Source organism: Lodderomyces beijingensis (assembly GCF_963989305.1).
Source record: "Lodderomyces beijingensis strain CBS 14171 genome assembly, chromosome: 3".
NCBI classification, from domain to species: domain Eukaryota; kingdom Fungi; phylum Ascomycota; class Pichiomycetes; order Serinales; family Debaryomycetaceae; genus Lodderomyces; species Lodderomyces beijingensis.
Genome location: NC_089972.1, coordinates 555,045 through 582,819, shown reverse-complemented (window position 1 = coordinate 582,819; position 27,775 = coordinate 555,045). Strand labels below are relative to the sequence as shown.

The following is a 27,775-nucleotide window of genomic DNA, read 5'->3' as shown; positions in this document are numbered from 1 at the left end:
TAAACCTTGCACAACTTGGGGTTCTAAACTTCAAACTGGGGCATATGGTTGCTTGATCTCCAATTTATAAAAAAAATGGTAAATCTCTTTGTAAAGCGTGTCATCTTTATGCAAGGACAATGCTAATCTTCTCTGTATTGTTAAATTTGACAAATGTACTATCTGACGATAGTACGAACAAAAGAGGGACTTTAGTGAGTCACATCAAGTTTATCTTGTCAGTAATGAATTTTCTGACAACAACTTTTCTAACCAAAGAGATGCAAAACTTTATAATTCTTAATCTAGCATTACAATTCTAACAAGGTAGCTAAATCTTAGCTCGAAGCTCCTCAGTGGCATCCAACTCATCATGAGTTTCACTGATAACTTCATCGGCACCCTTTGGCTTGCACTCGAATAAATTCTCACACATGTGGTTAATCACACCCCAGCCGTATCCATTGGCAAACCTTCTTCGAACGGAAATATTGTTATGGGCGTCAGGTGGCAAATTCACCAATATTTTCCTCCACGTGAGCTTCTCTGTGTGGTACTTGTTAGCAATCAAAACTTGTTTATGCAATTTCCATTTGCCCCGGAACCTAAAGAACCGGTCTGCAAACCAGCTGGTCTGCTTGTCGTCGTTTGCATCCATCTTGTTTTCTTTGGCCTTGTCAAGATGGTAGTATCTATCATGGAAAATCACGGGATGTCTCAGTGCGGGGTCCAAGATGAATTCTGTCGAGGGGAGAGGACAAATGAGGGTATTGATTGCTGACTCAATCGCCGAGGCTCTGGGCGGTATGATTAACGATGCTGTGTCCTCACATGATTCCAGCTCGGTTCGGCTCTCAGCTTCTTTTTCTGCTCCTGCTTTCGCACCACCATCACCATTACGACCTGCATTCAATTCCTCAGTTTGTAAGCCCTTGATGTTGAAATGTTTATACCTCTTTTGTCTTTTGAAATGTTTGGCTTTGGTAGGCAAGTTCAAGTTCCGGAAATCCCGGTGTTTCCCAGCACCGTATTTCGCACGCTGCTTCTGCAGTCCCTTCTTTTGTTCAACTTGAGCACTCCTAAGACTTTCCTTGACGCCTGCACCCTCACGGTCATTCTGCAGCGTTTCGTGCTCATTACGGCCGTCATTCGCGGAAGGAACTTCCAGCACGGTGTTTCCACTCTCCACGCTCTCAACATCGTGATGGTCATTCTCCAATTCTGGATGCTCCGTGACGCGATTGGTTCTGATCAACTCGTTGACGTCGCCGAGTGCCTCGTAATCCAAATATAGCAAAGCCGCAGTGCGGAGCGGTACAATCCCATCATTTATCGCGTTGGCATAAAGTGTCAAGCGCTTGAATTTGCTCAAAAACGTCTGGAGTGGATCTTCAGGCAACGTTTCCAACACGGGTTTAAACGAGTCGCGCGCATTGTGCTCACCAAACCTCTCGATATCTTTCCATGCCGGTAGTCGTTTCAGTATCGTGAGATCGCGCCCCGTTTTGCCCAATGCGCCAAGATCGAAAACCCACGCAATCAAAGGGTTCATCTCGTTGATGATCCCCAAGAATGGACTTGCCAAGCTGATGAAATTAACGGGCTCGATATTCAACTTGTCGAAAAAATCAACCCCTTTAGTGACCAAAATGTACTTTATAGCATAGAGTTGCACTAACCCACCAAGAGAGTGCGCAATAAACGAAATCCTGCTGAACCGGTGCGGCAGATTTTCAATCACATCGACAATATACTCGGCAACGTTGGTGCCAAGTTTCCGCACGCCCTTCTCTGTACGGCCTGCATTATACCGGAATCCGCGCACCATGATATTTTCGGTAACTTTTGATTCTAGCTGATCCTTGATGTATAGCATATCCGAGGTAAGGTTCGAAAAGAGGCCATGAGTAATTATGATTAGATGAACCGGTTCGAGTGGCTTTTCAGGTGGCTTGGTCCAGATATCATCGGCGTTGCTCTTGACGACACTCAACAAAGGGTTAAATACATGGTTATCGGTGAACTTCAGATCGATTTCCATTTCCTGTTTAGCTTCCCGATCACTCGCGAGGCTAACTATACTCGTCAATGCCTTTTCAATCACATTGCACCCCAATTTTTTCATAATTTCGACATCTTCGCCAATCATCAAGTCATAGTCCACCTTGGTCTTTTTAGTAATGACGATTTGCGAAACAAGGTCAACTTGCCATTGGTAAATTTCTACAGGTTGGCCATCTTCAGACCTCGTTTCCAATAGCGAGTTCTTGTTGAGCACCAAAGTTGCATTAAATGCTTGATTTGGCTTGATTTGGTTTGCATACACAACCTCGGTATTGGCTTGAGGATCCTGAGGCTCAAACTTGCGCCGCGGGTTGTAATTGCACGGTACAACATGACAGTACAAGATGAAGGGCCCACTAATCATGTGCACCGTCCTCACTCCAGAGTTCTCGATATTCTTGACTCTGAAATGTATCTGGGATACATCTTGTCCGCCACACGGGCTGTACTTGTACTCAATCACATATCTATTGACTTCTCCTAGTCGAAGGCTGCCTCTATCTCGATACCAAAGCGATGGTTCGTGAGTGGGCATGGGCTTCGAATTCAAAAGGCCACCAAACAAAAAAAAAAAATGCAGCCAAAAATGAACAAGTCCTAGCCACAAACCAGCAAGTTGGCAGCGAGTTTATTCCCGAACTTTGACAATAAGTTTTTCCAAAATTTCCACTAGAATTTGGAAGCTGTGAGGACTTAAAAAGACCTCTAGTTGTATCTCGTTAACTAAAATGGAGCCGTTCTATCTTTTTTTCTGGCTCCTCCATCTGAGAGGTCAAGGAAAGCTGGCTTTGGCTGGATGGCGGGCTCTCTCTTTTTATCAAAATGTCACGTATACAACCATTAGTATGTATTTTTGAATATGGGGGAGTCTAAAGTAGTGGTAGATTGTACGGCAGCTTAGTTTGTTGCCTTTGGAGGCAATCCAACCAACACTATTGCTACCAGCAGCACCAGCGGCGTATTTTTATTGCAGCACACGCAGTAGCCGGAAACGGAGCGTGTTCCGGTTGACACGGGAGATGTTGCAGTGTCGCGTGGCAGGTGCGACAATCATTAGCGACACGACACTACAGACACGACACGACACTACAGACACGACACGACACTACAGAACACGACACGACACTACAGACGACACTAAAGAGCACGACACGACACGCCCACATCAACACACACTACGCACCAATTTCAACTTTTTGATGGACTTGACGTTTAAACACACGCTTCATCCAAATTCTCCAAAATTAATCATAAATGAAGGCGCCACCTAAGGATATAATTCCGGAAAGTGAAGGTATGTTTGGTTTTCTCCTTTTTTTTTTCCCCCCTTCTCAAATTGAGTTTCTCGTACTAACGCAATTTTTTTTTTATTCCAGAGGACCGATATAGACAGAAATGCAAAGAGTTGAAAAAACGAGTGTTGGAAGTTGAAGAGAGTAATGAAATAGCCACCATTGCCCTCAGCAGAACGCAGGCTTCAATACGTCGATTGAGACTTGAATATGCAATTCTACTCGAAAGATTAGAGGATAGAGCACGCAATATCCCCGATGGTATAACCAATTTTGAAGAAATGGCCGGCCCACCAACACCAAACATCTTGGATGACACCTTGGTGAAAAATGCCAAGAATGGAAGTTCATCAGGTAAAAAGTCCACGAGGAAACTCATAATCAAACCACCAAGTGGTGGACCGAACGGTGTGGGTAGCAGCGGCGCCGGCGGTCACGGCGCTGGTGGTGATGGCCACCACCATCATCATCATCATTCAACTGGTAAAGTTGCAAAGACGAGAGATCCAGATTTGCCCAAGCGACCAACTAATGCGTATTTGATATTTTGTGACCATGAAAAGGAACGATTGAAGCAAGAAGATGCCGAAGGTTCGAGAGATTTAAACAAGACCATGACTGATGCTTGGAAAAATCTAAGTGAAGAAGATAGAAAACCTTATTATAAACTGTACGAGGATGACCGAGTTCGGTATCAAAAAGAAATGGTTGAGTATAACCGGAAAAAGAATAAAGAGACTCGAGTGAAGCTTGAACGCGAGCAGGAACAAGAACAAGATCAGGAGCAGGAACAAGATCAGGAGCAGGAGCAAGAACAAGAACAGGAACATGATCAGGAGCAGGACCACGAGCAAGAACAAGAGCAGGACCACGAGCAAGAACAAGAGCAGGACCACGAGCAAGAAGAGGATCACGAGCAAGAACATGAACAGGACCACGAGCATGTGGATGTGGTGGATGAGGATGACGAAGATGACGATGAGTCGGAACTGCCTGCCAAGCGACAAAAACTCAACAACTCAACCTTCGATGCCGATGCTGATGCCGATGCAATGCAAGAGGATGATGCATCAGCGCAGACTAAAGTTGAGGATACCATCGATGAGCAAGCTGAATAGAATTATTCTTTTCTCTATAAAACAGCGGGCCAAATTAAAAATTGTAATACAGAATATATATATATATATCCATTTTAATCTATAAAATCTAACCCATCCAAGTACAACTAACAGAACGGTCTTTAAACTGCTCTCCTCTTCTTTGGCTTGTAATAGCCATTTTCGTCCTTTTCATGTTTCCGCTTTTCACGGCTCCGTTCATGTTTCTTTGATTTTCTCCTGGAGGCAACATCGGGCGCCGTGACCGCCAATTGCGCACGCTTGGCTTTCCGTGATTGTCGTCTGATAATCACCAGGTGTCGGACTTGCGAGTAAACGCTGGTATATTCCGTAGTGCCGATTTTCTCCTTCACCATATTCAACGCTTCCAAGCTCATGCTCGTCAACTCGTCGTCGTCTAGTGGGTTTGAATAGTCGGCGTCGGTGAAGTTGTACAATGCGGAAATGATGGTCTCGGCGGCTTTCTCGAGTCGTTCTTGCTTGGTGAGTTGGACAAATAAGGCTAAGAACTTGATGGCTGCCTTTTTGGCAACGGGCGATTGCACGTTTTCTTGCTTGACGATGTTGCACACTCTATTCACCAAGGAGGCATTCGTCTCCTCCACTGCAGCGGCTTCATCGCTGGCGTCACTAGATTCCCACTTCATGGCAACGAGCACCAAGTTTTTCACACACTGGTTAGCCAAGTCCTCAGACAAGGAAGGAGTTCGAAGCTGATGGATCAACTTCAGCGCAATCGACTCGAGTTGCTCGTCATTTAGCTTGCTTTTGGCCAAGTTGGAAAGTGGGATCGATACCAATCGGCACGTTACCAATCTGATCCACGAATGAGGGTACAATAAACAATCCAGGACTCGCTTCCATATTTTCCGATACTTGTTTTCAAAGATTTGATCCTTGGCAGACGAAGCAACGGTGCTGAATGCCGAGAGAGCAGCATAAAGAAGTTCCCACTCTACCCCTTCGCTATCGTCACTGTTTCTGCCCGCTGTCAAAATGGTCTGAATGTTGCTCACGGCAACCTTGTCCAATTCCTCATTCTTCCTCATGCCAAATGCAGACACCAACATCTTATAGACGCTAAAACCGCATCGTTTCAATAACAAGTTGGATGATTGCTTCAACCATGCACTACAGTATTCCTCCACAAACTCGATTTCGGGTAATTTTTTAACCAACGAGGTCAACAATGCATTGGCCATTTCTCTTGATTTCGGGGAACTGTCGGATACCAAGACGTTAGCCAAGGCGATAAAGAACGATGCCCCCAATTTTGCCAACAAATCAACTCCGGCTTTGGCGATTATCAAGTAAATCAACTCCATTACGGATTGCCGGCCTTCCTCCGTAGGGTAAGTCAAGTTGTTCACCAAAAACTTGAATTTCTTCTCTAACCTGCCTTTGCTCTGGTCGTATTCCATGAGAAACTGGAAAAACACCGCTCGAGACATGTCACGGATCTCCTTGGAATGGTTGACAATCATGAGCTTAACGACACTATCCATCAAATCGTACAATTCCGGAAGCAAGATGTGCTGCGACACCACGGCTTTCAAGAAGTTGAACGCTAAACCTTGTCGATTGGGCTCTTCCAAATCCGGTTGGATCTTGGTCAAGACGTAACTGAGCGCCGAATCCTTCAATTCAACTTTGGGGTTATGTTTGATCGTGGTGGCGAGAAACTTTAATGCAGCTTGGCACACGTCCAGGTTGGTGCTGGGGGAATCCTTGATCAAGACCAATGCTCGCCTGGTGCAAGTCTTGAGCAGAGCCTGCGTCTCGTCGTCAAAGGGCAAACGGATGATGATGGTCAATACTCGTAACGACGCGAGCACCACGCTTTCGCCGTCTGAATTCATGCCTTCTTCCAACAACGTCACAAACCCTTTTAGTCTCGACGCTGATAGCAAGGTGTCATGACGCGAGATGGCTGTGCGCAATAGCTCAAAGGCAAGACGCTGCATGGTGTGCCTGTACAACGACTTGTCCACGTGGGGGTTGTGGTGATGGGGATGCTTTGATTTCCGGTTCAACGTGGTCATGAAATGTTGCTCCGAGGCGCTCAAGGTTGCATCCATCTCCTTCCTTTCCGGTTCCGACGACATTAAAAAAATCTCGTAGCACAAGTGCAAAATCTCCGGCTTGTTAGCCTCGGAGTTATGGTTCAATCCAAGCGACAATCTTCTCAAAAGCTCATCTAATTTAACTTGCACTTTATGAGTTATAGATTCCTGGAGCAACAACTTGATGGGGTTGATGAGTTCGCCAAATTGGCTCAAGGATAGATTCGAAGCGATAATCTCGCACGAGTCGAAACTCTTTTTAAACTTGACTTCCTTCATCTTGCTGGTGTATCCATCGGCATCTTTCTCTTGGCCTGCAGCACCAAATATATCCTCCATCACAATGTCCATGATCAACGCCACGCAATCATCCAAATCGCCATGTGTCAACTCCTTAGCCAAGCATTGCAAAAGATGGTGCACAGTGAAACTCAAAACGTGAATCTGCGAGCCTCGCGATAATGCAGTTTTCAACTCTTTCAAGATGAATGCAAAATAATGCGCACCAAGGGCAACGGTGATCTTGCCCAAGCTCTTTCTAATGGCATCTCTCAATTCTTCGGATCTCGATCTCAACACTTGACACATACTAGTCAAGATCTTGGGGAGTTCTCCTTCGACTTTATCTGGCGACAAGCACAAGGCCAAGTTGATGGCGGCTTCAGCCAACGGTGCACGCGCAACAATGGTGTTGTCATCACGCACTTGGATCGTCTTTTCCAACGGTGGCAAGATTTCATTGTGGATAAAACCATCAATTTCATCCTGCTGTTGATGTGGCAAATTCTTTATTCCATAATCTTTGCCTCCCTTGAGTGACTCTTTCAAGACTCGCGATACAGCTACAACGAGACTCACTTTTTGCTTCAACTGGTCCTCGGCGTCCTTGAGGTTGCTCAAGTACCTCTTGAATATAGCTTTGTATTGGTGCCAAGTGACCGAGCGCGTCAAAACTGCTACGGCTTCCAATGCCTCCAATCCAATGTTTCTATATTTCTCCTCTTTGGAAAGCACGTATTTTTCCACGAGGGGCAAAAGGTAATGCGAGATGCTGTTCTCTTTCAACTCGCTGCTATGCTCAATCAATTTACGAATTGCGCGATAGCGTAAATGCAATTGAATGTGGTTGATATTTTGAAAAAACTTCAGCTCTTCGTCGTCAGTTTCATCGTCACCTTCACCGCCACCACCACCAATCAAAATCTGCATGTCGCTCAAGTCCGTGAAATACTTGTCCTGACGCACAATGTACTCCAAAAGTGATATATATTCACTTTGCACATCTTCGTTGTCCCTTCTGAGTCCAAGTCGCAAGATCGGCAAGATTGTGTCTTTCAACAAGTGGACATATGGGGCTGCGGCCTCCATGGACGGCTGCGAAACGAGACAATCGACAAACCTCTTCAACATGTACCCACCATTCACCCGCATCGCCAATTCGTCTCTGTCATTGATGAAAAACAAGGCGCAGTTGATCAAGGGGAACCATTGCACATGGTCGAGCTTCAAATAGTATTCTTCGTTAATCAACTTGAATGCCTCTAACCTCCTTTCAAAATCGTATTCATTCATTCTCGCAGGGGTGTACGCATTGAGACCCGAGACCAAGTCGCCGACAATTTTCAAATGTTCAAACTTGACCCCAAAAGTCTCGAATAACCCCGCGAGCGTTTCCCTGATGTTTCTCGCGGCGAAGATCCTCACGAGCTTGGAGCAAACGTGGTACAAGGGTCTGATTTCTTCAAAAGTGCACTCGTAGCCCATGATTAATGAAGATAGCGCAATGAGCACATTTGCTTTGTCCTGGAGGTCAATCTGCAGGTTGCTTTTCTCCAAGGCAAAAGTCAACGCCTCAATGAGCACGGCTTTGGTCTCTTTGTTGTCAATGTACTCACCTTCAATCATCAAGAGAAGAGTCTTGATCGCCAAGGACCCAACTTCAGGGTTATAGATTCGTTTAATCGTGGAGGACAAGGTTTGCAACAATGAATCGACCACAATGGCAAGTAGCGTGAAGTAGTCATCGTGAGATTCGTTCTTCTTTTCGAGCGCCGTGACTGCAAACTTCAACACATTTGAAGAGACGCTCTCCTTGGCGGCATCATTGCCCAATATCGAAAGCACTGCTTTAACAGCAGCGAAATCATTTGCGTAAAGGAATGGGAATGTATTGGACTGGTCGATCCACGAGCACATCAACGTCAACATAGCTGAAGGTTGTTGCAAATTCTCCTGGGCGAAATTGGGGATTCTTGGAGCAATCAAGTTTTCAAAGATGACATCGACGTATTCACTCCAGTTGAAATTTGGACCTAAGATAGTGAATAAATCGAAAAGACACCTCATACCATTCAGCCTAATGCCTTTGGCGATTTTGTCCGTGATTGCATCATCAACGTCACCCACTTTAACTCCTCGACCTTTCTCTTTGTCTTCTTCATCATCATCATCATCATCATCGTCATCATCATCATCATCATCATCATCATCTTCGTCCACGATTGCAGCGCGAGCACCATCGAGTCGGTTTTGCGCGTATATAAGGGAGTAAACGAGCGGTTGAACAGTATGCTGAAGCACATCATCATAGTTCTTGCTCAAAACCTCGTAAATCTGCTGCAAAAGATTGACGAACCCCAAGATTCTTCGAAGCTCAGACTTGTCCAGTCCAAGACTCGCAGCCGGTACTCGGTGCTCAAAAAACTCGGCGTAGTGGAGTTTATCGGCACCCACATCAATAAACGATTTGATGTCATGGTGAGTGAAGTTGGGCAAAAATGCAACCACGGCATTTCTGTTGCCATGCTTACTGTTGCTCTTGGGCTTTCCCTGGGCTTTGCCAAAGAGAATCCGCACCACTAGCGGCATGAGCGCCTGCCGATCCTGGTCTTCGACCAAGGAGTTGGAGGTGGTAAAAGTGATGATCTCATCGCTAAACGTTACGTCATCCAACAAGTTTTTCAACTTGTCGCGGTACTTGTTGATCGTGGGGTCTTGATACGCGAAAATGACATCAAGGGCCAACTGCTGCGTTTTGGAAAACGTGCTGGCTAATAAAACCAACATGTAATCGTGCAATTCATCAGCATTGGCAATCTTTTTGAGGTTCTTGAACTTGGCAAATAATGAAAGAAGCTCGTTTCTGTCATTCTTGGACCAATCTTTTTCCACGTTTTCGTCGTCCGCGTTGTTTTTGTTTGTCACCAAGGGTACCAACTGCGATGCATTGGCGACTGAAGGGGCAGCTTTCAATGCCTGTAGCGTGTTTGAGCGAACAAACGCGTTCAATTCGTTCTTGGCCGTTGCATCTTGGCACATCTCGGTGATTGACGCATCAACGTTTCTGAATGGAGCTAGGAAATCATTTTCAAAGCGTTCGAAATTGTTCAAAAGCACTTGGTTTCGTGGCTGCCATTCGATTAAACTGCTTTCCACATCGATAAATGCAGCCTGGTCGTTGTCGTTGTCATTACCGCCTCCAGTCGCGTTGGAGTAATCTTTGGTTAGCATCAGGTACGCTAGCAGCCAAATCTCGTCTTTGCAAACGCCGGAGATCATGGGAATGGCCTCGTAAACAGCTTTCCAGCAAGGTTGGAATCGATTGGATAACAAACCAAACAAGTAGTTGACAAGTGCAATCTTGTCCATCTTGGTCGGCTTCACATCTCTCGCGAACTCCGTGGCCAAGTTTCGCACTCGCAACGTTATATCTCGACTTGTGTCTATAGTCAACGGTATTTGCTCAATGAGCCTAATTTGCGAGAGCGTGGGAGACAACTCTTCCCCTTTCATGGATAGGATGGACGCAGTCAAATCAACTGCGTTTTCTCTTGACTCATGACTTGGCAAGTAAAGGCAGTTCAATGCGCGTGTCAAGAAGCTTTGTGGAGTTTCCGTAAATTTGATAAACTTGGAAATCACGGGGAGGAAATTGGACGATTTGTTGAGATTGTCAAATTGGTCATCGAGGTATTTGGATATCTCCACAGTGATGGCGTTTTTGGTTTCAGTTTTCTGATAAATGATGTCAAGGATCATAATCGCCGATTCTCGATCTAGTGATCCTCCCGAGGTGGTTTGGAACAAGGCAGTTTTCAATTGAGCCAACTCGATGTCGCACGCCCCAGCGTATTGAAGCAAAGTGAGCTTCCAGTACAAGTTGAATGAGTTTTTGCACTTGAGGTCACCATCAGCAGCAGCACCAGCATCGACGGTGTAGCTAGTACTGATATCGCTGATGACTTTCAAAGGGATAGTAAACTTTTCGCCGAGTAGATATTTTCCGTTTTTCAAAAAGTTGAAAAACAACGCTACTCTCTTTTGACTCTCTTCATTCTCCGCTCTAGTGATATAGTCCTGGATGTATTTCGCTATGCCAAAGTTCTCAACTTTCAGACTAGCAATAGATAGACTCGATTCTGCAAAGAGCAAGAAATCGTCCCCATTGTTGATACTAAAGACGGCTTCAAAGAACCGCTTGCTGTGTTTCATGAGCGACTGAACGTCGACATTCCGGAATATAATCACCATCAAATACACAAACGACTCCATGAGTTCCCGCGAGGGAGCTTCAATCTTGTTCAAACCCATGATGATCTCGGACACCAAATCAAGCACGCACGTCCAGTCGGTGACTTTTCTTCCCGAGTCCGAAAAGCTTAGCGTAGAGAGAATCTGGCAGGATATGAGCATGGAAAGGTCAGCGTCATCCTCGTGGTTTTTCTCCAACAATTCATGCAAGCTCGATGTTACGAGTTGGTAAAAACTCTCGCATGCATCCAGCTCTCCATGGTGCAAGACATCGAGCAAAATGTCCGATAACAAACTGATATACTTTGGTTTAGCGTCCAGGTTGATCTTGAACACCACGCAGTCCATTATTGTCGCAAGAATCGCCTTGGCCTTGGTGTGGAATGTGCCGCTGGTGTTCTTCATCGACTCACTAAACATAATCTTGAATGATTCGCAATAGTAGTCGTTCAGCATCACATCGTCGACTTGGTCTTCTAATGTGTAATGGATGACTTTTTGTAGCGAGTCCAAATTCAGTTTCCTAATCAAAAACGAGAGTGACTCGGCGCAGAACCGTGCAATGTATCTCTTGGTTGTAAGTTTCAATAGCGGCATAAGTTCAAGAAGCGTGGGCTTCAAGTCCTCGACGAGGTACCGCACAAGGTACTTGAATGCAAACGCCATCGCGTTAAAAATCCAATCCAAGGCATTTGACGTGTTTCTGCTATTTTGGAAATCATTGGGGTTCTGTTTCAACGCCACCTCGGTGAAAAGATTGAGTGTCCTGGGGTAATAAGGCAAGAAATCAGGTCCCAAATCATGGATAAACTGCGTCATGAGTTCCAAAGCTGGCTGTAAGGAGTGAATGTCATTTTGGGCTATAGCGTCGTACAAGGCATCGAATATCCGGTGCTGGTGATGTAGCACTTGAGGTAGTGACTGGCATAGATTTTCGATTCTGCTGTCTAGTTCAGTAAAGACTTTTGACAAGTTTAGCTCTCGCCAGTGGTCTAGCGTGGTCAAGATGTGGGATGACTCCACGTCATCGTGAATTCTCTTGGCTAGTCTTCGGCTTGGCTCGATTTTTATCGAGTCGACTCGCTCTTTGAACGATTTGAATGCATGTCTCCTGTTCGACTCGGTGGTCTTGTTCTTTCCCATCTGGAGACTACTTTTGGTGTCTTTGGTGTCCTTGCTGTCCTTGGAACTTGCCGTCGTTTACGACAACACGCGATAGATAAGAAAAACCCCCAAAAAAGACCCTAGCTAGGTTGATGAATGGAAGGGGAATGAAGGAAAGGATGAGGAAATGGAGTGGGTTTTAGCACTTTTTCTATGGGATCATCGCGGCACGTGACACGCCGGTAGCACCCGTCAAGATTGTGCTGTAGATTCACGTTCTGGAGTCCACCTGCAAAAGTTGGGAAACCCGGCAAACTTGGCAGTCAAAAAAACAAATCAAAAAAGCAAAGAACATTGAACTTGCCAAATTAGTGGACGAAAGAGCAGTTGAATCATCGTGTAGGAAACGAGGGGAGGAGGTTACTGAAGTCTCAAAATTATTTCCCCAGAATGTCTCAGGCAAACGACGACGATTCCACGCCGCTACTATCACGAGATAGCCTTCGGGAAAGCTCCCTGGGCTTGACTTTACTGAAGTCAGACGATTCAAATGCATCTAAGAAACCACCGGTGCAGCCACCGGTGCAGCCACAACCGCAGCAAGCGTTCCAGTCGACACCATTGGGCCTCTCGAGCTCCAAGAAGAATGCCAACAGCAAGATCGGTCTACAACGAACGAGCCGCACCACGCTGAAATTGAAGTTGCTACCGGAGGACCCTGATCCCACAAGCTTCAACAACACCACGAGACGAGTCCACGCTGGCGATGGCAAAGTCAAAGACAAGGGCGGCGACGATGATGATGATGATGACGACGACGACAATGACGATGCGTTTTCGACACGACCCACGAGGGTATATTCTCAAGCCAAGATGATCACCGATACTTCGGCACGGAAGGACGCCGAAACGTTGGGTAAGCTGCATCGAGACTTGTTGCCTCGGGTGACTGCATACTGTACTTGTGCCTCTTACAAGATGAAGGAGTTGCTCAGATGGTTAAAGGATAGGAAAAGAATCCATAATACCAGCGCCAAATTGTTTGATGAGTGTCTATATACCCCGTTTACATATAAGGACTGGAGGAGTGATTCCTCAAACACCGAGGATGGCAACGGGCACAAGCTAATCAGGCTTGCCGATGAAGGTGGGGAGATTGATATCGGGAAACGGTCGGACTTGTTCATTTTTGAATACGGAGTAGCGATAATGTGGGGGTTCACCCAGAAGGAAGAAGCTGCGTTTTTGGAGGATTTGGCGCGATTTGAGCAGGAGAAGCTATCAGCTGAAGATATACAAGTGGAGGAGTTCAACTACTACATCACCAAGTCGTACCAGCCTCGGATCTACAACGACTTTATCACGTTGAGAGATGACGACAACTACATGCTCAAGCTCTCGATATCGCATGCCTTGGCGCAGTCGGTCAAGATCTCGCTATTTGAAGAGTTGGTCGATAACACCATCGAGGATACTCAGGACATCCCGCTGCAAATTGCCCGCACGGGTAAAGTTGAAATGAATCGAGACGAAATCATGAAGTCCATTGGTGAGCTATTTATATTGCGGATTAACATTAACCTACATGGGTCGGTGTTGGACTCGCCCGAGTTGATGTGGGCCGAGCCCCATTTGGAGCCTATATACCAAGCCACGAGAGGTTATCTTGAAATCAACCAGCGTGTTGAGTTGTTGAACCAGAGGCTCGAGGTGATTTCCGACTTGTTGCAGATGTTGAAGGAGCAATTGGGCCATTCGCATGAGGAGAGCTTGGAGTTTATCGTGGTTGTCTTGGTTGGCATTGAGGTGTTGGTTAGCATCATCAACATCGTCATTGACATACTTACATACTAAGCAAAGCAAGAACCACCTGCAAGTAAGTGTACTGGTGTGAGGCTACGTGGGAGAAAGAAACGAAATTTGCCGTGTTTCATGAAATTCACGTGAAAGATCACCAAACTAATACGTGTTGTTGTAGTAGCCAGTGTAGTCGAGCTTAGTTTACCAAGTTGTACATAATATTTTGCATATATTGACCCAGCGCAGTTTCCCCATTGTAGCGAGCAGCGAGCAGCGAGCAACCTTACAGCAAGACAAAAAGAAAAAAAAAAAAAAAAAGACAATCTCAGACTGTGACAAACGTGGTTGGTGGCGGTCCTTCAGTGGGAGGAGAGAATGGAGAAACGAGCTAGCAGGTCGCCATTTCTTACCAGGAAAGAGGCGAGAGGCAAGAAGCAAAGAGGCAAGAGAGAAGGAGCGAGAACCAAACAAGGTGGATTTCTGGAAAGGGAGTCACTACGGCATTCAGACTCGATGTACCTTTGCCTCTGCTGCTGCAAACCCACCATGATGCGGGAAATAAAGAAAAGAAAAGATTTATGAAAAACTTTGCAGATGAGGATGGGATGAAGCAAACTTGGGCGTTCCATTGCAATGCCCATGTTTGAGTGAATTTATTCACCAGCGATGGTTAGCGAAAAAAAAAAAAAATTCAACTAAACCAACCGTCGGGCCGTGACCCATTCAAGAGCGAAAGACGAGGACGAGAACAGGAACGATGAGACCCGCCTCTGCCTCTGTAAGCCTCCTGAAACGTTGGCGGCAAGAAGAAGAAGAAGAAGAAGAAGAAGAAGAAGAAGAAGAAAATAAAGCCTCTCTTTAAATTGAGACTCTCTTTGCCTTCTCGCCTTACCAGTGTGGGTGGTTGTAATAGTGGCTGGTAGTAGTAGTGGCGTTAGCAATGGGTGTTTCTTGTTTTTCTGGTGGTGATACTAGTGGCAGCGCACATGGTAGCGCCCGTGACCGTAAATGGACGACGGAAAAAAAAACCGCCCACACATCGAACCACCTCCTGCGTTGTATATAACCTCATCGACACCCACCCGTGGTACTAGGAAAAAAAAATTCAAACCACTTATAACACACATACAACAAGAAGACACTGTCCACACTGTCCAGAACAAGTTTTACTCTTTTTTTTTCATTTTCCCTTGTCATTTATGAAGCTAGACTATTCGGTGGTTAAACTGTTAAACTATTACTTTATGATCAAAGGCAGCGAAGTTGGTTTATAGATTATTTGCCCCCCCCTCCCCCATTCCCGTAGATAGAGAAAAGTTGCAACCAAAATTCAACATCCACGAAAAAGCATCCCATTACTCATCTACCCCATACATCGCCGCCACTACTACGAAAACATAAACCCCGTCGAGCTTGCACTCCTGCAGATACGTCTAATAGAATTTCCATTCACTAGTCCAAGTGTTTGAATATTTATATATATACATATACACATCTGTCTAAGTTTAAAACCTGGGACGGAAGTTAGCCAAGCTATGATCACAAGTTTTACCAACGTATAAGTGAAAAAAAAAGTGGAAAAAATTTTAGAAAAGAAAAAAAGATAGAAAACATGTCAGACCACGAAAGTTTTGAGAGCGCGCACCACGAGGAGACCCCAATCAGAGCCGTGGAAACATTTGAGTTGAACGACCACCGCGCGGTTGAGGAGTCCAGGGCTGGCAACGAATGTGCCATTGTTGAAGAGCCGGGTGCTTCTCATGCTGACCCTTCACGTCCACCACAATTGCAATCGCAGTCACATGCCAACCCCAATTCTGCTGACGTTTCCAGAAGAAAACTGGGCAGGAAAAGCTCCACTTCAGAAAAGCCCTCCTTCATGACCAGCTTGAGAAGAGATTTTTACTTGAAAGAGGACGATGATGTCGTTCCCATCATCAACAACTCTCACACCAAGTCGCGGCGCAGATCGACTTTGGAAGGATTGTCCCCCGTGATCAAAAAGAAGACCATGCGCAGCAACTCCAACAATTTTGAAAATGACTTGGTGAGCCCCATGACCAAGATCAAAACCATCGAGAGCCTCAATGGAGACGAAAAGGCGAGAAGAGGCTCGAGATCCCTGATTGACTCGGACGACTCGCAAGCCTCGAGATCTTCACAAGAAACTGAAGAGGATGTCTGCTTCCCCATGGACCGTGAACACATTAGAATCAATGGTATCGACTTTGACGAAATTGACGAGTTTATCAAGGAGGAAAGAGCTGAAACGGCCATGCAGCAGGAGTTTTTATCCAAAAATAAGCTGGTGTTGGAGGCGCAAACTGAAAAGAGCAGAAGCGCTTCTTTGAGCAGACCCAAATCCTCGAGCCATGCTGCCATGAAGTATACCCCCAAAAACATTTTGAAAACTTTTTCGAGATTTGAAGAAGTGCAAGATACGGAAACTACTAGCTCCTCCGAAGAAATCAAGTACAAAAAAGAAGCGGCTATGGTCGATGACGCTTCCTCTTTGGAGCAGGTTAAATTTGGAGGTGCCCGTATTTCGGACGGCTCTAATGGCACCTTACCCGAGAGATTTTCATTTTTCCACTCGGAATCAGAGGAGACTGTCCACGCACCCGATATCCCCTCATTGGTCAAGGATGGGCAATCTATCCGCGAATTGTTTCGCGATGGCCGCGAGACTTGGTGGTTGGACTGCACCTGTCCCACTGACGCCGAGATGAAGATGTTGGCCAAGGCGTTTGGTATCCATCCTTTAACGGCTGAAGATATCAGAATGCAAGAAACTCGTGAAAAAGTGGAGTTGTTCAAAAGCTACTACTTTGTATGTTTCCACACGTTTGAGCCCGATAAGGAGTCCGAAGACTATTTGGAACCCATCAATGTCTACATTGTTGTGTTTCGCGATGGTATTTTGACGTTTCATTTTTCGCCAATCTCGCACCCGGCGAATGTCAGGAGAAGAGTGCGTCAGTTGAGAGACTATGTCGACGTTACTGCCGATTGGTTGTGTTATGCCATGATTGATGACATTACCGATAGCTTTGCCCCCGTGATCCATGGCATTGAATACGAGGCAGATGCCATTGAGGATGCCGTCTTTGTTGCTAGAGACACCGATTTTGCCAACATGTTGCAAAGAATCGGTGAGCTGAGAAGAAGAGTCATGACATTGATGCGGTTGCTTTCGGGCAAAGCCGATGTGATTAAGATGTTTGCAAAGAGATGCCAAGATGAGTTGGCCATGGGTTATCATAGACAACGGCAATTGCAACAGCAGCAGCAACAACTACAACAACAACAACAACAGCAGCAGCAGCAGCAGCAGCAACAACAACAACAACAGCACTATGGATACGCTCAGCCTATGGCAACGTTTGCTCCTGGCAGTGAAGCCGCTTCATTTGGCCCCAGTTCAGCAGCAGCAGCAAGTTTCCCATCCTCATCGTCGCAATCTCCTCCACCTGCTCCGCCTCCACTTCCACCTCAACCCCCACAGTCCAATTGGGCTCAAAACGCTTCTGAAAACGCCAGACCTAGAGCCGATATTGCCTTGTACCTTGGTGATATTCAAGATCACATCATCACCATGTTTCAAAACTTGCTTGCTTATGAAAAGATCTTGAGTCGTTCGCACTCGAATTACTTGGCCCAGTTGCAAGTTGAATCGTTCAACTCCAACAACAAGATTTCCGAGATGTTCTCCAAAGTGACCATTATCGGTACCATGCTCGTGCCACTCAATTTGGTCACTGGTATGTTTGGTATGAATGTGCATGTCCCTGGTCAAGACGACGACACCTTGGCGTGGTTTTTCGGAATATTGGGGGTCTTGGTTGTGGTGATTGCGTTTGCTATCTTTATTTCCAACTGGTGGTTGAGGCGGATGAACCGGAAGTTGAACAGCGAGCCTAGACCTATTTTTAACAGTCGCAGAAGCATCAGAAGCTTGGGATTAAAGAGACACAGTGCTAAGTCTATCATTAGTTTCCCCAATAAGGATGATTGAGCTGTCGGTTCTGAAGAGGGTAATGAGTTGGGTTCATTTTTCAAATAGCGTAATTAGAGATAAAAAAAAGTGAAATAAAAGGCGTATACTAATCTGGGACTAGGTGTTATTGGCTCCTCGGGACTCCGGAGATGCCGAAAATCGCAGCCGCACCGAGGCCGCCCGTTTGGACTAAAAAGAAAAAAATAAACCTTGCGCATCGACTTCGGAAAAAATACAAGCGATGCCGATTGCTATTGTTGAATACAACCACCTGAGCACCAAGTGAGCCCAGTACTCACAATAGCAATACCAAACCACCATCACCACCATCAGCGATGTCCTGCCGTTTGACCGTAGCCCGTCTCGACAATTACAGTTCTGTGTGATGACATTCCACAAAATCACCAGGAGAGCCACTCGCGATCGCATTTAACGTGGCGTATTTTTCTTTCATCTTGCTTCGTGTACCTGAACTTGTCTCACCAGGGACGGGTATAGCGTTTGGAGTGGTTCGTAAAGCCAGTGAAAGTGGCGCACGTGCTCTCCCAATTTCAATTACTTCGTATTTGCTACAACGTTGCCCCCGTTGCCGAGGGTAGCCCAGAGTTGGCTATTTCTGAATTGACTGGGCGGGGTCACGTGCGTCGCGCTTGATCTGGAACCTGTTCTTCACTTACGATCCCACATATATAGCTGCCTTTTTTTCTTTCTTTCTTTTAGGGTATGTAATCTGATCAAGCTGTGGAAGGGAAGGTATGTGGTGTGTATTGGCTGGTCTCTTCTCGGTGGTTGACTTACGGCTATCTCGGTTTGATCTGGCGTAAGGCCAGATAGCTGACCGTGACCATGACCATGACTGTAACCATGGCGGTGACCGTGGCTAGCGTAGTTGGTTGCATCCTCGGCTCAAACGACCCGATAGATGGCCTCTCGCGATATCTATCTACATATCCCAGCACACGGCCAATGGAGGCACTCCTTCAGTTTCGAGGCAAGCTCATCTTGGGCCTTTCGTGGGGTTTTCTAGCGGTACTCCACAGTGACCCGCGGGGAAAAACATTTCTTGCGAGATGCATCTTATTCGGGGCGGTTGACATTGCATCTGAAGAACACCAAGGGAACACGCAGAATTATAGAGAGGCTCGTCCTTTCAACTACTTAACAAGTAGCCACATGGTGACTCTGATGATACTGTTTTCTCTTTCAACTCTCGTATGATTGCTAATTTTTTTTTATTTTTACTTATCTTTATCTTTAGTCTGCCCCACACTTTTCCTACTCTCGACATTGTTGAAACCCTCCTATAAATTCAAAATCTCAAATTCATCGAGTCCGTTGCTCTTCTGTCGCTGTTGAACAGGCGCTTTTCTTTCAATTCTTTCTTTCTATCTTTTGAGACAATGTTGGTGGGACACTGGGCCTTTGGCCTCGCGATGCTGCTCCAAGCAGCATCAGCCTTGTTTCTATTTCCACTAGACTTTACACCCAGCTACATACTTCCATCATACCATCAATTCCTCAAATCGCTCCCCTTTCAAAGCAAAGAGGAGCCATCACTCCCATTGCCTTCGTTCCCCGAATGGCTCCATCGCCACGAGACGCTCTCCATCGAGCGCATGCTCGAGAACACGAGGGGCAAACAACACGTCATTATCGCCTCGCCCTCGCAAGCTGACCCCGATTACTACTTCCATTGGACACGCGATTCGGCCATCACCATCAGGACGCTCCTCAACGTATTAGAAGACGATATCGAAAATAGCAAGAACGAGACCATCTTGAGCATCGTGCATAGCTACATCGACACGGCGTATCATTTGCAACGCTTACCTAACCCGCTGGGCGACTTCCACGATTTGAAAGGGTTAGGTGAGCCCAAGTTCCACGTGGACTTGACTGCGTTTGATGCAGCCTGGGGCCGGCCGCAGCGGGATGGGCCGGCGTTGCGTGCAATCACCATCCTCGCGTATTTGAGCACCGATAACCCGCAAGTTGACGTAGATAAAGTCTACCGTGACGTAGTGAAGAATGATTTAGAGTACGTGGCGCGGTACTGGAAATTGGAGGACGGGTTCGATCTATGGGAAGAGGTACAGGGTAGCCATTTCTTCACCACGATGGTGTCGCTTAAGGCCATGGCTGTTGGTGCGCAATGGGCTCAACAACACAACGACGTCGAGTTTGCTCATTTGCTCACGTCTACATTCACTGAAATCAAGAATAGTCTCATTGACGAGGAAGCAAAGGGCGGGATGGGGTTTGTTAGCGTGCAAGTCGACCATATCATCGAGACGCCCAAATTGTACCACGAGGGCGCGCGCGGCGGCTTGGACATCGCCACCATCCTCGCCGTCCTCTACACCCACAACCCCATTCTCGAACAAGATCACAACGACAAGTACATCATTCCATTTAATTTCACCGACGTGCGCGTGCTCAACTCGCTCGCTTCCATCATTGAAGACATGGACCAACGATACCCCGTCAACCACAACGCGGCGCTAGACACGGGTGTCGCCCTCGGCAGATACCCCGAGGACGTCTACAACGGCAACGGGAAAACGTTGGGCAATCCGTGGTTCTTGGCTACGGCGGCAGCGCTGGAGTTCATCTATCGCTTCCTCTACACCCTCATCACCCACCAATCGCCCCTCGAGATATCCCCCGTGAACCACCTTTTTTTCCAGCCAATCACCGGAATCAGCATGGCCCAGGGAGACGATGGGGTGATGTATGAATATGGCGCGGCGGATTTCTGGGATATGGTGAATAAGATCTTCAAGTACGCGGACGGCTTCTTGCGGGTGGTCAAGTTGCACGAGGGCGGGGGCGGCCACATGAGCGAGCAGATGAATCGGTATAGTGGGTACATGGAGGGCGCGCGCGACTTGACGTGGAGCTATGGCGCGTTGTGGAACGCGGTGCGTTGGAGGAACAAGTTACTGGATTTGATCAAGCCTGGTCCTGAGAGCAAGTTGTGATTGTTCACTTGGCTGACTCTTTTTTGGGGCAGGCGTGAGTTTCCTACTAGATATATTATGTGTACAATATCTTTGGTTTTTATATTTTTTTTGAATGGGACAGTTTTAGGATTACTAGATATCTTCTACTTATCCATGTTGTTGATGGTTTCAAAGATTGTCACGTTCTTGAACCGGGAATCGTCCGTGTTGCGATAACACTCGTCTGATCGGTCAAGCAACTCGTCGAGCTCCCTGCGAGTCAACCTCAACTCATCACCAGAGTGTTTCCTATCTCGTTGTTGTTCCTCGCCTCCTCCCCCATGGATGTACTTAAAATTATGCTTGCTCAACTCTAACAACTCCTTGACGCCCATCTCGTCATTTTCCTCCCCGCTGCCACCACCAATCATATTCTTGATCTTGTTGAACTTGAACTCCCCCATCTGTATCACAAGCTTCTCCAAGAACCGCTTCGAGCTGCTCCTGCTGATCAAGATCTCCTCGATGGAATCCCGCACCACGAACCGGAAGATCTTCACAGGCTTGGTCTGTCCAATCCGATGTATCCTGTCAATGGCCTGGAGGTCCATTTGTGGGTTCCAGTCGTTATCGAAAAGGATCACAGTGTCAGCCGCGGTCAAATTGATCCCCAAGCCACCAGCTCGCGTCGATAGCAAAAACACCTGAATTGGCGACTTGGGGTTGTTGAATAGTGAAATCTGCTCCTCGCGTTCTTCGTGTTGAGTCGAGCCATCTAATCGACATACTTCGATGTCGATATGACTAAGCCAGTCTTGAATGAGGTCCATCACTTTGGTGAATTGCGAGAAAATGAGACACTTGTGGCCCGAGGTGATGAGCGGGATGACTATTTGCTCGAGTGCTTGGAACTTGCACGAGTTGGCAAGTAGGATTTCCATAAACTGGTCGTCGTGGTTGCCATTGAGCGGGAATGGTTCGTAGTATAGATACGGCGAGTTGCAGATGTTTCTCAACTGGATCAACTTTAATGCCCGGAGTTTTAAATGTTTAATATGGGTTGTGATTTTGTTGTAGAGAGACGATAGGAGGAGTTTTTGCTTTTCCGATTTTCTTTGAAGTTGCGGAATCTGGGCCAATGCTTGTTCATACGTCGGTAATGATTTCTCGTCTTCATCATCTTGCGAGTCCATGGATTCATCCAGTATTTCAAACTCATCCTCGGAATCTGCCTCTATGTATGTCTTGTCTGTAACCTTGGTGCTTCTCTTTCCAATTATCTCCTTTTTGGAGTTACGTTTAGATTTCAAATATGCATCGATGTCGAACCCTGCAAACAAGTCAACGTGGTTGTACTGTATAAACTCCTTAATGTTGCTCTCGATTAGCCCCCGTTGTAAATCATCATTCAAGGCGTCGAGATAGATTTTTTTCTGCAACCGGCTCAACGGTATGTGGATCAAATACTCCTTTTTCGGCGGGAGGTCCTTGATCACGTCTCGTTTCAACCTTCTCAAGATAAACGGCTTCAAGATCGTGTGGAGGTTCTTGATCAACGTCTCCTGGATGTTGAACTTGATAAAGTTTCTCGTTTCTTCGTCTTCTTCATTCTCTTCAAACCTGGTCATCTCGTCGAAATTAAACCATTGCTGAAACAACTCCAAGTCGTGGAAGATATCGGGCAAGATAAAGTTGAGTAAGGACCACAACTCGTTCAAGTTGTTCTGCAACGGGGTGCCAGTGATCAAGAGCCGGTTAGTCGTGTTTAACTTTTTCAAAACCTTGATCAACAAGCACTGGCTGTTTTTCAATCTATGCCCCTCGTCAACTATCAAGTATGCCCAGTTTATACTGTTAAACTTGCTAAAGTCTCTGATTGAGATCTCATAAGTGGTGATGATGACATTTGCCCGTGTTGTTTTCAAGTTGATTTTCGCGCGATCTTGCCTTAGGCCCTGATATTTTAAAACGTTAATCTTGGGTGCGAATTTTTGCACTTCATTATACCAATTGGCGAGGGTCGACAAGGGCACCACCACTAAGAAGGGCCCCTTGATGCCGTTTTCGATCAAGAACCCGAGAAACGCAATGCACTGGAGGGTCTTGCCTAGGCCCATTTCGTCGGCCAAGATCCCGTTCAAGCCGTTCTGGTAGAGGGTAACAAGCCACTCCAAGCCGTCCAACTGGTAGTCCTTCATGACGCCGCCGCTCACGATGCGCGGCTGGTTGGTGTTGTGTTGCACCTGCGACTTTTCAATCTTTTCCCTGGTGGCCCTGGTGTTTTCGGAAATGTCGGCCGACAACATCGAGGCAATGTCCCGTTTAGCCCCAGCGACTCTTCTCTTTTTCCTCTGGGGCAACGCCTCATTAGGCTCTTCCTCCTTGGCAGCAGCGGCAGACGCGTTTTTTTGGTTGGCCAACGTGGTTTGCAAGATGTTGTCGGCGATGATTCTAGAGTAGACCTGCGACTTTTCAATCAAGTTGTTCAACCTGGCAAGCTTGCCATCTTTTGACAGGTTGTTGAACTCATCCTGTTCGGTGGTATCAATCTCGTTGCCGCTCTTGTGCTGCTGTTGTTGCGCAACCAACGTTCTAAGGTCAGTTTCACTGTCTAGAGTCGAGTCATCGTCCGAGATCTCTATTATCTCAGAAGTCATGGCCTTGCTTATTGAGTGTGGTGTGTTTACGCCCCAGACGTGATTGATCCGGTAATTTGGCTGTCAAAAAAAAAAACCCTAGAGGGGGGATATTGTTCGTGGCTAACACGCGTCCATACTCTCTCTCTTTTTTTCTCATTTTATTTTATCTCCCCTTCGCAAATTTGATTTGCGCGTCCTCTATCCACCCCGGGGCTTACAAGATGATGTTAGACACCCCTCTTGATCTCCCGCCCATAGAGGCACAACCATGTATTCGCCACATCCATCCAATCTCTCAAGGTTTGAAGAAAAAAGAGATCTTTTTCTTGGGCCGAAAACTCAATACAATACGAGTGGCAAACACGGCTGAACCGTAGGGAGAGTTTTCCAATTTTTGACAACCACTGTGTGTGTGTCTCGTCAAGACAGACGATGCCTGCGCACGTGATATCGCCAAATCGCATACTCACTAAAGAGGGGGTAACTAGAATTTATAGCTGGGTTATGAAGACGGGCCTATACGTTATGGGAGAGTTCGGCTATCCGTCTTGTTCCCCTATTGTTGTGCAGGGGGCAGCCCGGCCGGCGGCCGGACCATCGTCGCTCGACGGCAGCTGGCAAGGGAAGATAATCTCGGTGACACAACCCGCGCCAGAGAGCGTCGTGGCGTGCTGCCCATTGGCGCACTAAAAAAAAAAATGGTGGTGACGTAAGGGGGTGACGTAACTTTTTGCGAAATGCTCAACATAAAGTGCCTGCATCCACACCTACATAACAATAATATTCTCCCTCCCTACCAGCAGCTCATCTCGAACGATCGTTATCTTTGGGGGGGCTAGATTTCGATTGCGAAACCCCTTACCACACCGTACACACTGATGGCCCACGCACACTGCGGTAGATGAAGGTGCCCAATTGGTTTGCCAAAGAGTGTGGTTGGATGGTTGGTGGTGTGGGTGGTGTGGTGGTTCCGAAGGAGCTAACTGCTGGTGGTTAGAAGAAAGAAATAAAAAAAAAAAAGAGACCCAACGGGTATTTTCGTTCGGGTAAATCTGTTTAATTCTGGCTAGATTTGGATCTGCTCATGGGGGTTTTTCTTTTTTTTTTTTCATGTCCATCCCGCAAATACATATAGACGGGGGAGGCAGGATTTGTTGCATTGACCAACGGAGTTTCTTTTGCCTCAAGACCCTCCTCCTACTACTGCCCCCATTCCCATCCCATCCGCAGATAAATAGATTTCGTTATCTTTCCTTCAAGTACTGCTTATTAACCCGCAAGTGTCTAAATTTTTGGGTCTTCTTTTTTTTTCAATTTAATTTAATTGCACATTTTTTCATCAATTCCATTCCAAGGTGTGGCTATCTACTCGTTTCTTCAAAAGCAAACTGCTTCCCCTGCCGTTTGGTTTTCCAACATCACTATCTACTTCTTCTTCTTCTTCTTCAGCTTGTGCACCTTTGTTTGCCGCATTGCCAGTCCCAGCTACGCTTAACCGCGCTCCTGCATCCAGACACTTGCACCACACATCCTTGACCATGGGCAGAGAAAACATCCTTCATTACCTTCAAGAACACTCGAAGGAGCCCGTGCGGGAGTTGGACCTACCCAATGGCCAGGCGGGCGAGGCCGACGTGAAGCAGAAAGCCAACCCCAAGCGCGAAGTGCCGTCGCACTCCAACTTTCCCTTTACCTTGTCTCGGGACTCGACCGTGGCCGACTACCTCAATAACAACAAGTTCTACATCGACTCAGTTAAGCATAACCATGGAGACCAGATCTTCGACTTGAACGGCAAGGGCCAGTCGCCGCACACGCTCTGGATCGGCTGCAGCGACTCGCGCGCCGGTGAACAGTGCCTTGCCACTTTACCGGGGGAGATCTTTGTCCACCGCAACATTGCCAACATTGTCAACTCCAACGATATCTCATCGCAGGGCGTGATCCAGTTCGCCATCGACGTGTTGAAAGTGCGCAAGATCATCGTGTGCGGCCACACCGATTGTGGTGGGATATGGGCCTCGCTCTCGTCGAAAAAGATTGGCGGCGTCTTGGACCTCTGGTTGAACCCCGTGCGCCACATCCGCGCCGCCAATCTCGCCACCTTGAGCCAGCTCAACCTGGACCCACGGGCCAAGGCGCGCAAGTTGGCGGAGTTGAATGTGGCTGCTAGTGTCACTGCGCTCAAGAGACACCCTAGTGCCACCCTGGCGTTGAAGGAGGGCAAGATTGAAGTGTGGGGGATGTTGTACGATGTCTCGACGGGGTACTTGAGCGAGGTTGAGATTCCCAGAGACGAGTTTCACGATTTGTTCCATGTGCACGATGAAGATATCGATGGGGAACATAGTGCGCATTAGATACACTGAAAACTAATCAACCTAAACAGATGCACAGAAGGGGCCGTTTTGTTTTTGATTTTAGATAGATTTCTACAAGTTATAGATAACATGTAGTTCAACAGAGCATATAATACCAGCATTTAGAAAGAAACAAAAAAGAGAAAAAAAAAGAAGTAGAAACAGGATCAAACACATTTCAACTCTATACATGTATACATGTATATGTAATTCTATATATATATACACCACTATGGTGTTTGGAACCGGCCAAACGCAATTCAGGTTTCCCAGATTTATGTAGTCTCCCACTTCAAGTTGAATCTACCCTCGGGGACCTCGTACTCCTCAATGGCCTCAATCACACCATCGACAGTAGTAGCAACCTTGATAATCTCGCCATTCTTCTTACTGACAAACTCGCTCGCAATAGCATCCTGGATAAACTTCAAAAAATTATCAAAAAAGCCATTAATGTTGAAAATGACAATGGGCTTATTGTGGATGTTCAACTGCTGCCAGGTAACCACCTCCATCAACTCCTCCAACGTGCCATATCCACCAGGTAACGCAACAAACGCACTCGCTTCCTGCGCCATCAATCTCTTCCGCGTGTGCATATCCTTCACCAAGGTGGTCTTGCCGTACTTCTCCGAGTCGGGAATCGGCGTCGACCCATCGTGGTTATCTATGCTCTGCTTCAACTTTTCATTCAACTCATCTTCCACTCCAGTAGATCTTTCGGCTGCACAAACATCTTCCTTACGCTCACGAGAAATCAAAGCCTCGGGAATGATCCCGTGCACGTATCCTCCCTTTGTAGCGCATCCAGAAGCGACGGCGCCCATGAGACCAGTGGATCCTCCACCATATACCAAACCCCATTGCTTCAACGCGAGCTTGCCTCCTAGCTCACCTGCCGCCTGGGCGAACACGGGGTTCTGCCCGAATGAAGAGCCGCAGAAGACGCATACTGTTTGTTCTTGAGTCATCATTTACACTCTGCAAACTGTTGGAAAAACGTGGGTAATTGAATCGAACTTTTGTTTTTTTGATCTAGTGATTTCAATTGATCTGTATCTTTTTTTTTTGCTCTTCTTTTTGGATATCAAATGAATACACGTATCTACTTATATAGACTTCCAAAATCCACCACCCGTTGGCGATAAAGGATGTGTCAAAATCCCTGTAAACGGCGTATATTACCTTATTGGGACACGGGGGAGGTGTGCACACTTCGGAAAGATTGCTCAAGCCGGCCCAACCGTGTATATGTGTGTGTGTGTGAATAGTCTATATTTTGGGCGTGCTACCTACTGGCTTTGCCCATGGGAGACACCGCGGGTGCTCCGCGGGTGCTCCGCGGACCAGATCGCCCGAACTTACTACTTTCACTCAACGAAATGATATCTCCGATTGCGAGGAGCCGCGACATGGTTGCAACCAGAGTGAAAATATGTGAAAACAAGAACCGCAATCTCCAATCTGACTGCGTTTTCTCTAGTTGTGGCAGGCGCGATAAAGGATAAGGGAGACTATATCTCCATCGGGGACCGGGTATGATTTTGAAGTAGAGGCAGCTTCGCACTTACATCTGACAACTCCAGTAGCGGATGTGTGTCCAGATGGGAATTATATATACACATATCCTATAAGAAGAAAAAAGTTCATTCCCCCCCCCCCCCCCGCGCAAGTTGGTCTTGTACGGGGTTCGATTGGCTACTTGGTGAGAAAGCTGGACCTCCTACGGTATGCAGAAATAACATTTCTCAGAGAAGGAGGCCAGGCAAACGGATCAACAGGGGAGGTAGCGTCGAAGCTCTTCTGGGACTTGATTTTTTCGTGTTTATTGGATACATCCCTCCATCAATTAAGCTTATTTCCATCCAACCTTGCATCTGAAGCCTT

At 46.7% G+C, this 27,775-nt stretch overlaps 9 protein-coding genes across 9 annotated transcripts; 5 read left to right on the top strand and 4 right to left on the bottom strand. All coding sequences in view use genetic code 12, as the record gives it.

The window, feature by feature from the left end:
* Positions 1-310: 310 nt before the first annotated feature.
* LODBEIA_P23370 (uncharacterized protein) lies at positions 311-2,578 on the bottom strand (the record flags this gene model as incomplete). Its single annotated transcript, XM_066972325.1, has 1 exon — positions 311-2,578. The coding sequence occupies one exon, from the start codon at positions 2,576-2,578 to the stop codon at positions 311-313; it is 2,268 nt and encodes a 755-aa protein (XP_066829275.1).
* Positions 2,579-3,297: 719 nt separating this feature from the next.
* Positions 3,298-4,453, top strand: LODBEIA_P23360 (uncharacterized protein; the record flags this gene model as incomplete). Its single annotated transcript, XM_066972324.1, has 2 exons — positions 3,298-3,337; positions 3,420-4,453. The coding sequence occupies 2 exons, from the start codon at positions 3,298-3,300 to the stop codon at positions 4,451-4,453; spliced, it is 1,074 nt and encodes a 357-aa protein (XP_066829274.1).
* A 122-nt stretch (positions 4,454-4,575) lies between these two features.
* On the bottom strand, positions 4,576-12,189 carry LODBEIA_P23350 (uncharacterized protein; the record flags this gene model as incomplete). Its single annotated transcript, XM_066972323.1, has 1 exon — positions 4,576-12,189. One exon carries the CDS (start codon positions 12,187-12,189, stop codon positions 4,576-4,578), a length of 7,614 nt encoding a protein of 2,537 aa, XP_066829273.1.
* A 411-nt stretch (positions 12,190-12,600) lies between these two features.
* Positions 12,601-14,004, top strand: LODBEIA_P23340 (uncharacterized protein; the record flags this gene model as incomplete). Its single annotated transcript, XM_066972322.1, has 1 exon — positions 12,601-14,004. The coding sequence occupies one exon, from the start codon at positions 12,601-12,603 to the stop codon at positions 14,002-14,004; it is 1,404 nt and encodes a 467-aa protein (XP_066829272.1).
* A 1,558-nt stretch (positions 14,005-15,562) lies between these two features.
* On the top strand, positions 15,563-17,965 carry LODBEIA_P23330 (uncharacterized protein; the record flags this gene model as incomplete). Its single annotated transcript, XM_066972321.1, has 1 exon — positions 15,563-17,965. One exon carries the CDS (start codon positions 15,563-15,565, stop codon positions 17,963-17,965), a length of 2,403 nt encoding a protein of 800 aa, XP_066829271.1.
* Positions 17,966-19,563: 1,598 nt separating this feature from the next.
* LODBEIA_P23320 (uncharacterized protein) lies at positions 19,564-20,928 on the top strand (the record flags this gene model as incomplete). Its single annotated transcript, XM_066972320.1, has 1 exon — positions 19,564-20,928. The coding sequence occupies one exon, from the start codon at positions 19,564-19,566 to the stop codon at positions 20,926-20,928; it is 1,365 nt and encodes a 454-aa protein (XP_066829270.1).
* Positions 20,929-21,053: 125 nt separating this feature from the next.
* Positions 21,054-23,546, bottom strand: LODBEIA_P23310 (uncharacterized protein; the record flags this gene model as incomplete). Its single annotated transcript, XM_066972319.1, has 1 exon — positions 21,054-23,546. One exon carries the CDS (start codon positions 23,544-23,546, stop codon positions 21,054-21,056), a length of 2,493 nt encoding a protein of 830 aa, XP_066829269.1.
* A 1,520-nt stretch (positions 23,547-25,066) lies between these two features.
* Positions 25,067-25,888, top strand: LODBEIA_P23300 (uncharacterized protein; the record flags this gene model as incomplete). The annotated part of the gene is made up of 1 exon (XM_066972318.1): positions 25,067-25,888. The coding sequence occupies one exon, from the start codon at positions 25,067-25,069 to the stop codon at positions 25,886-25,888; it is 822 nt and encodes a 273-aa protein (XP_066829268.1).
* A 275-nt stretch (positions 25,889-26,163) lies between these two features.
* LODBEIA_P23290 (uncharacterized protein) lies at positions 26,164-26,862 on the bottom strand (the record flags this gene model as incomplete). The annotated part of the gene is made up of 1 exon (XM_066972316.1): positions 26,164-26,862. The coding sequence occupies one exon, from the start codon at positions 26,860-26,862 to the stop codon at positions 26,164-26,166; it is 699 nt and encodes a 232-aa protein (XP_066829267.1).
* Between the last annotated feature and the right edge of the window lie 913 nt (positions 26,863-27,775).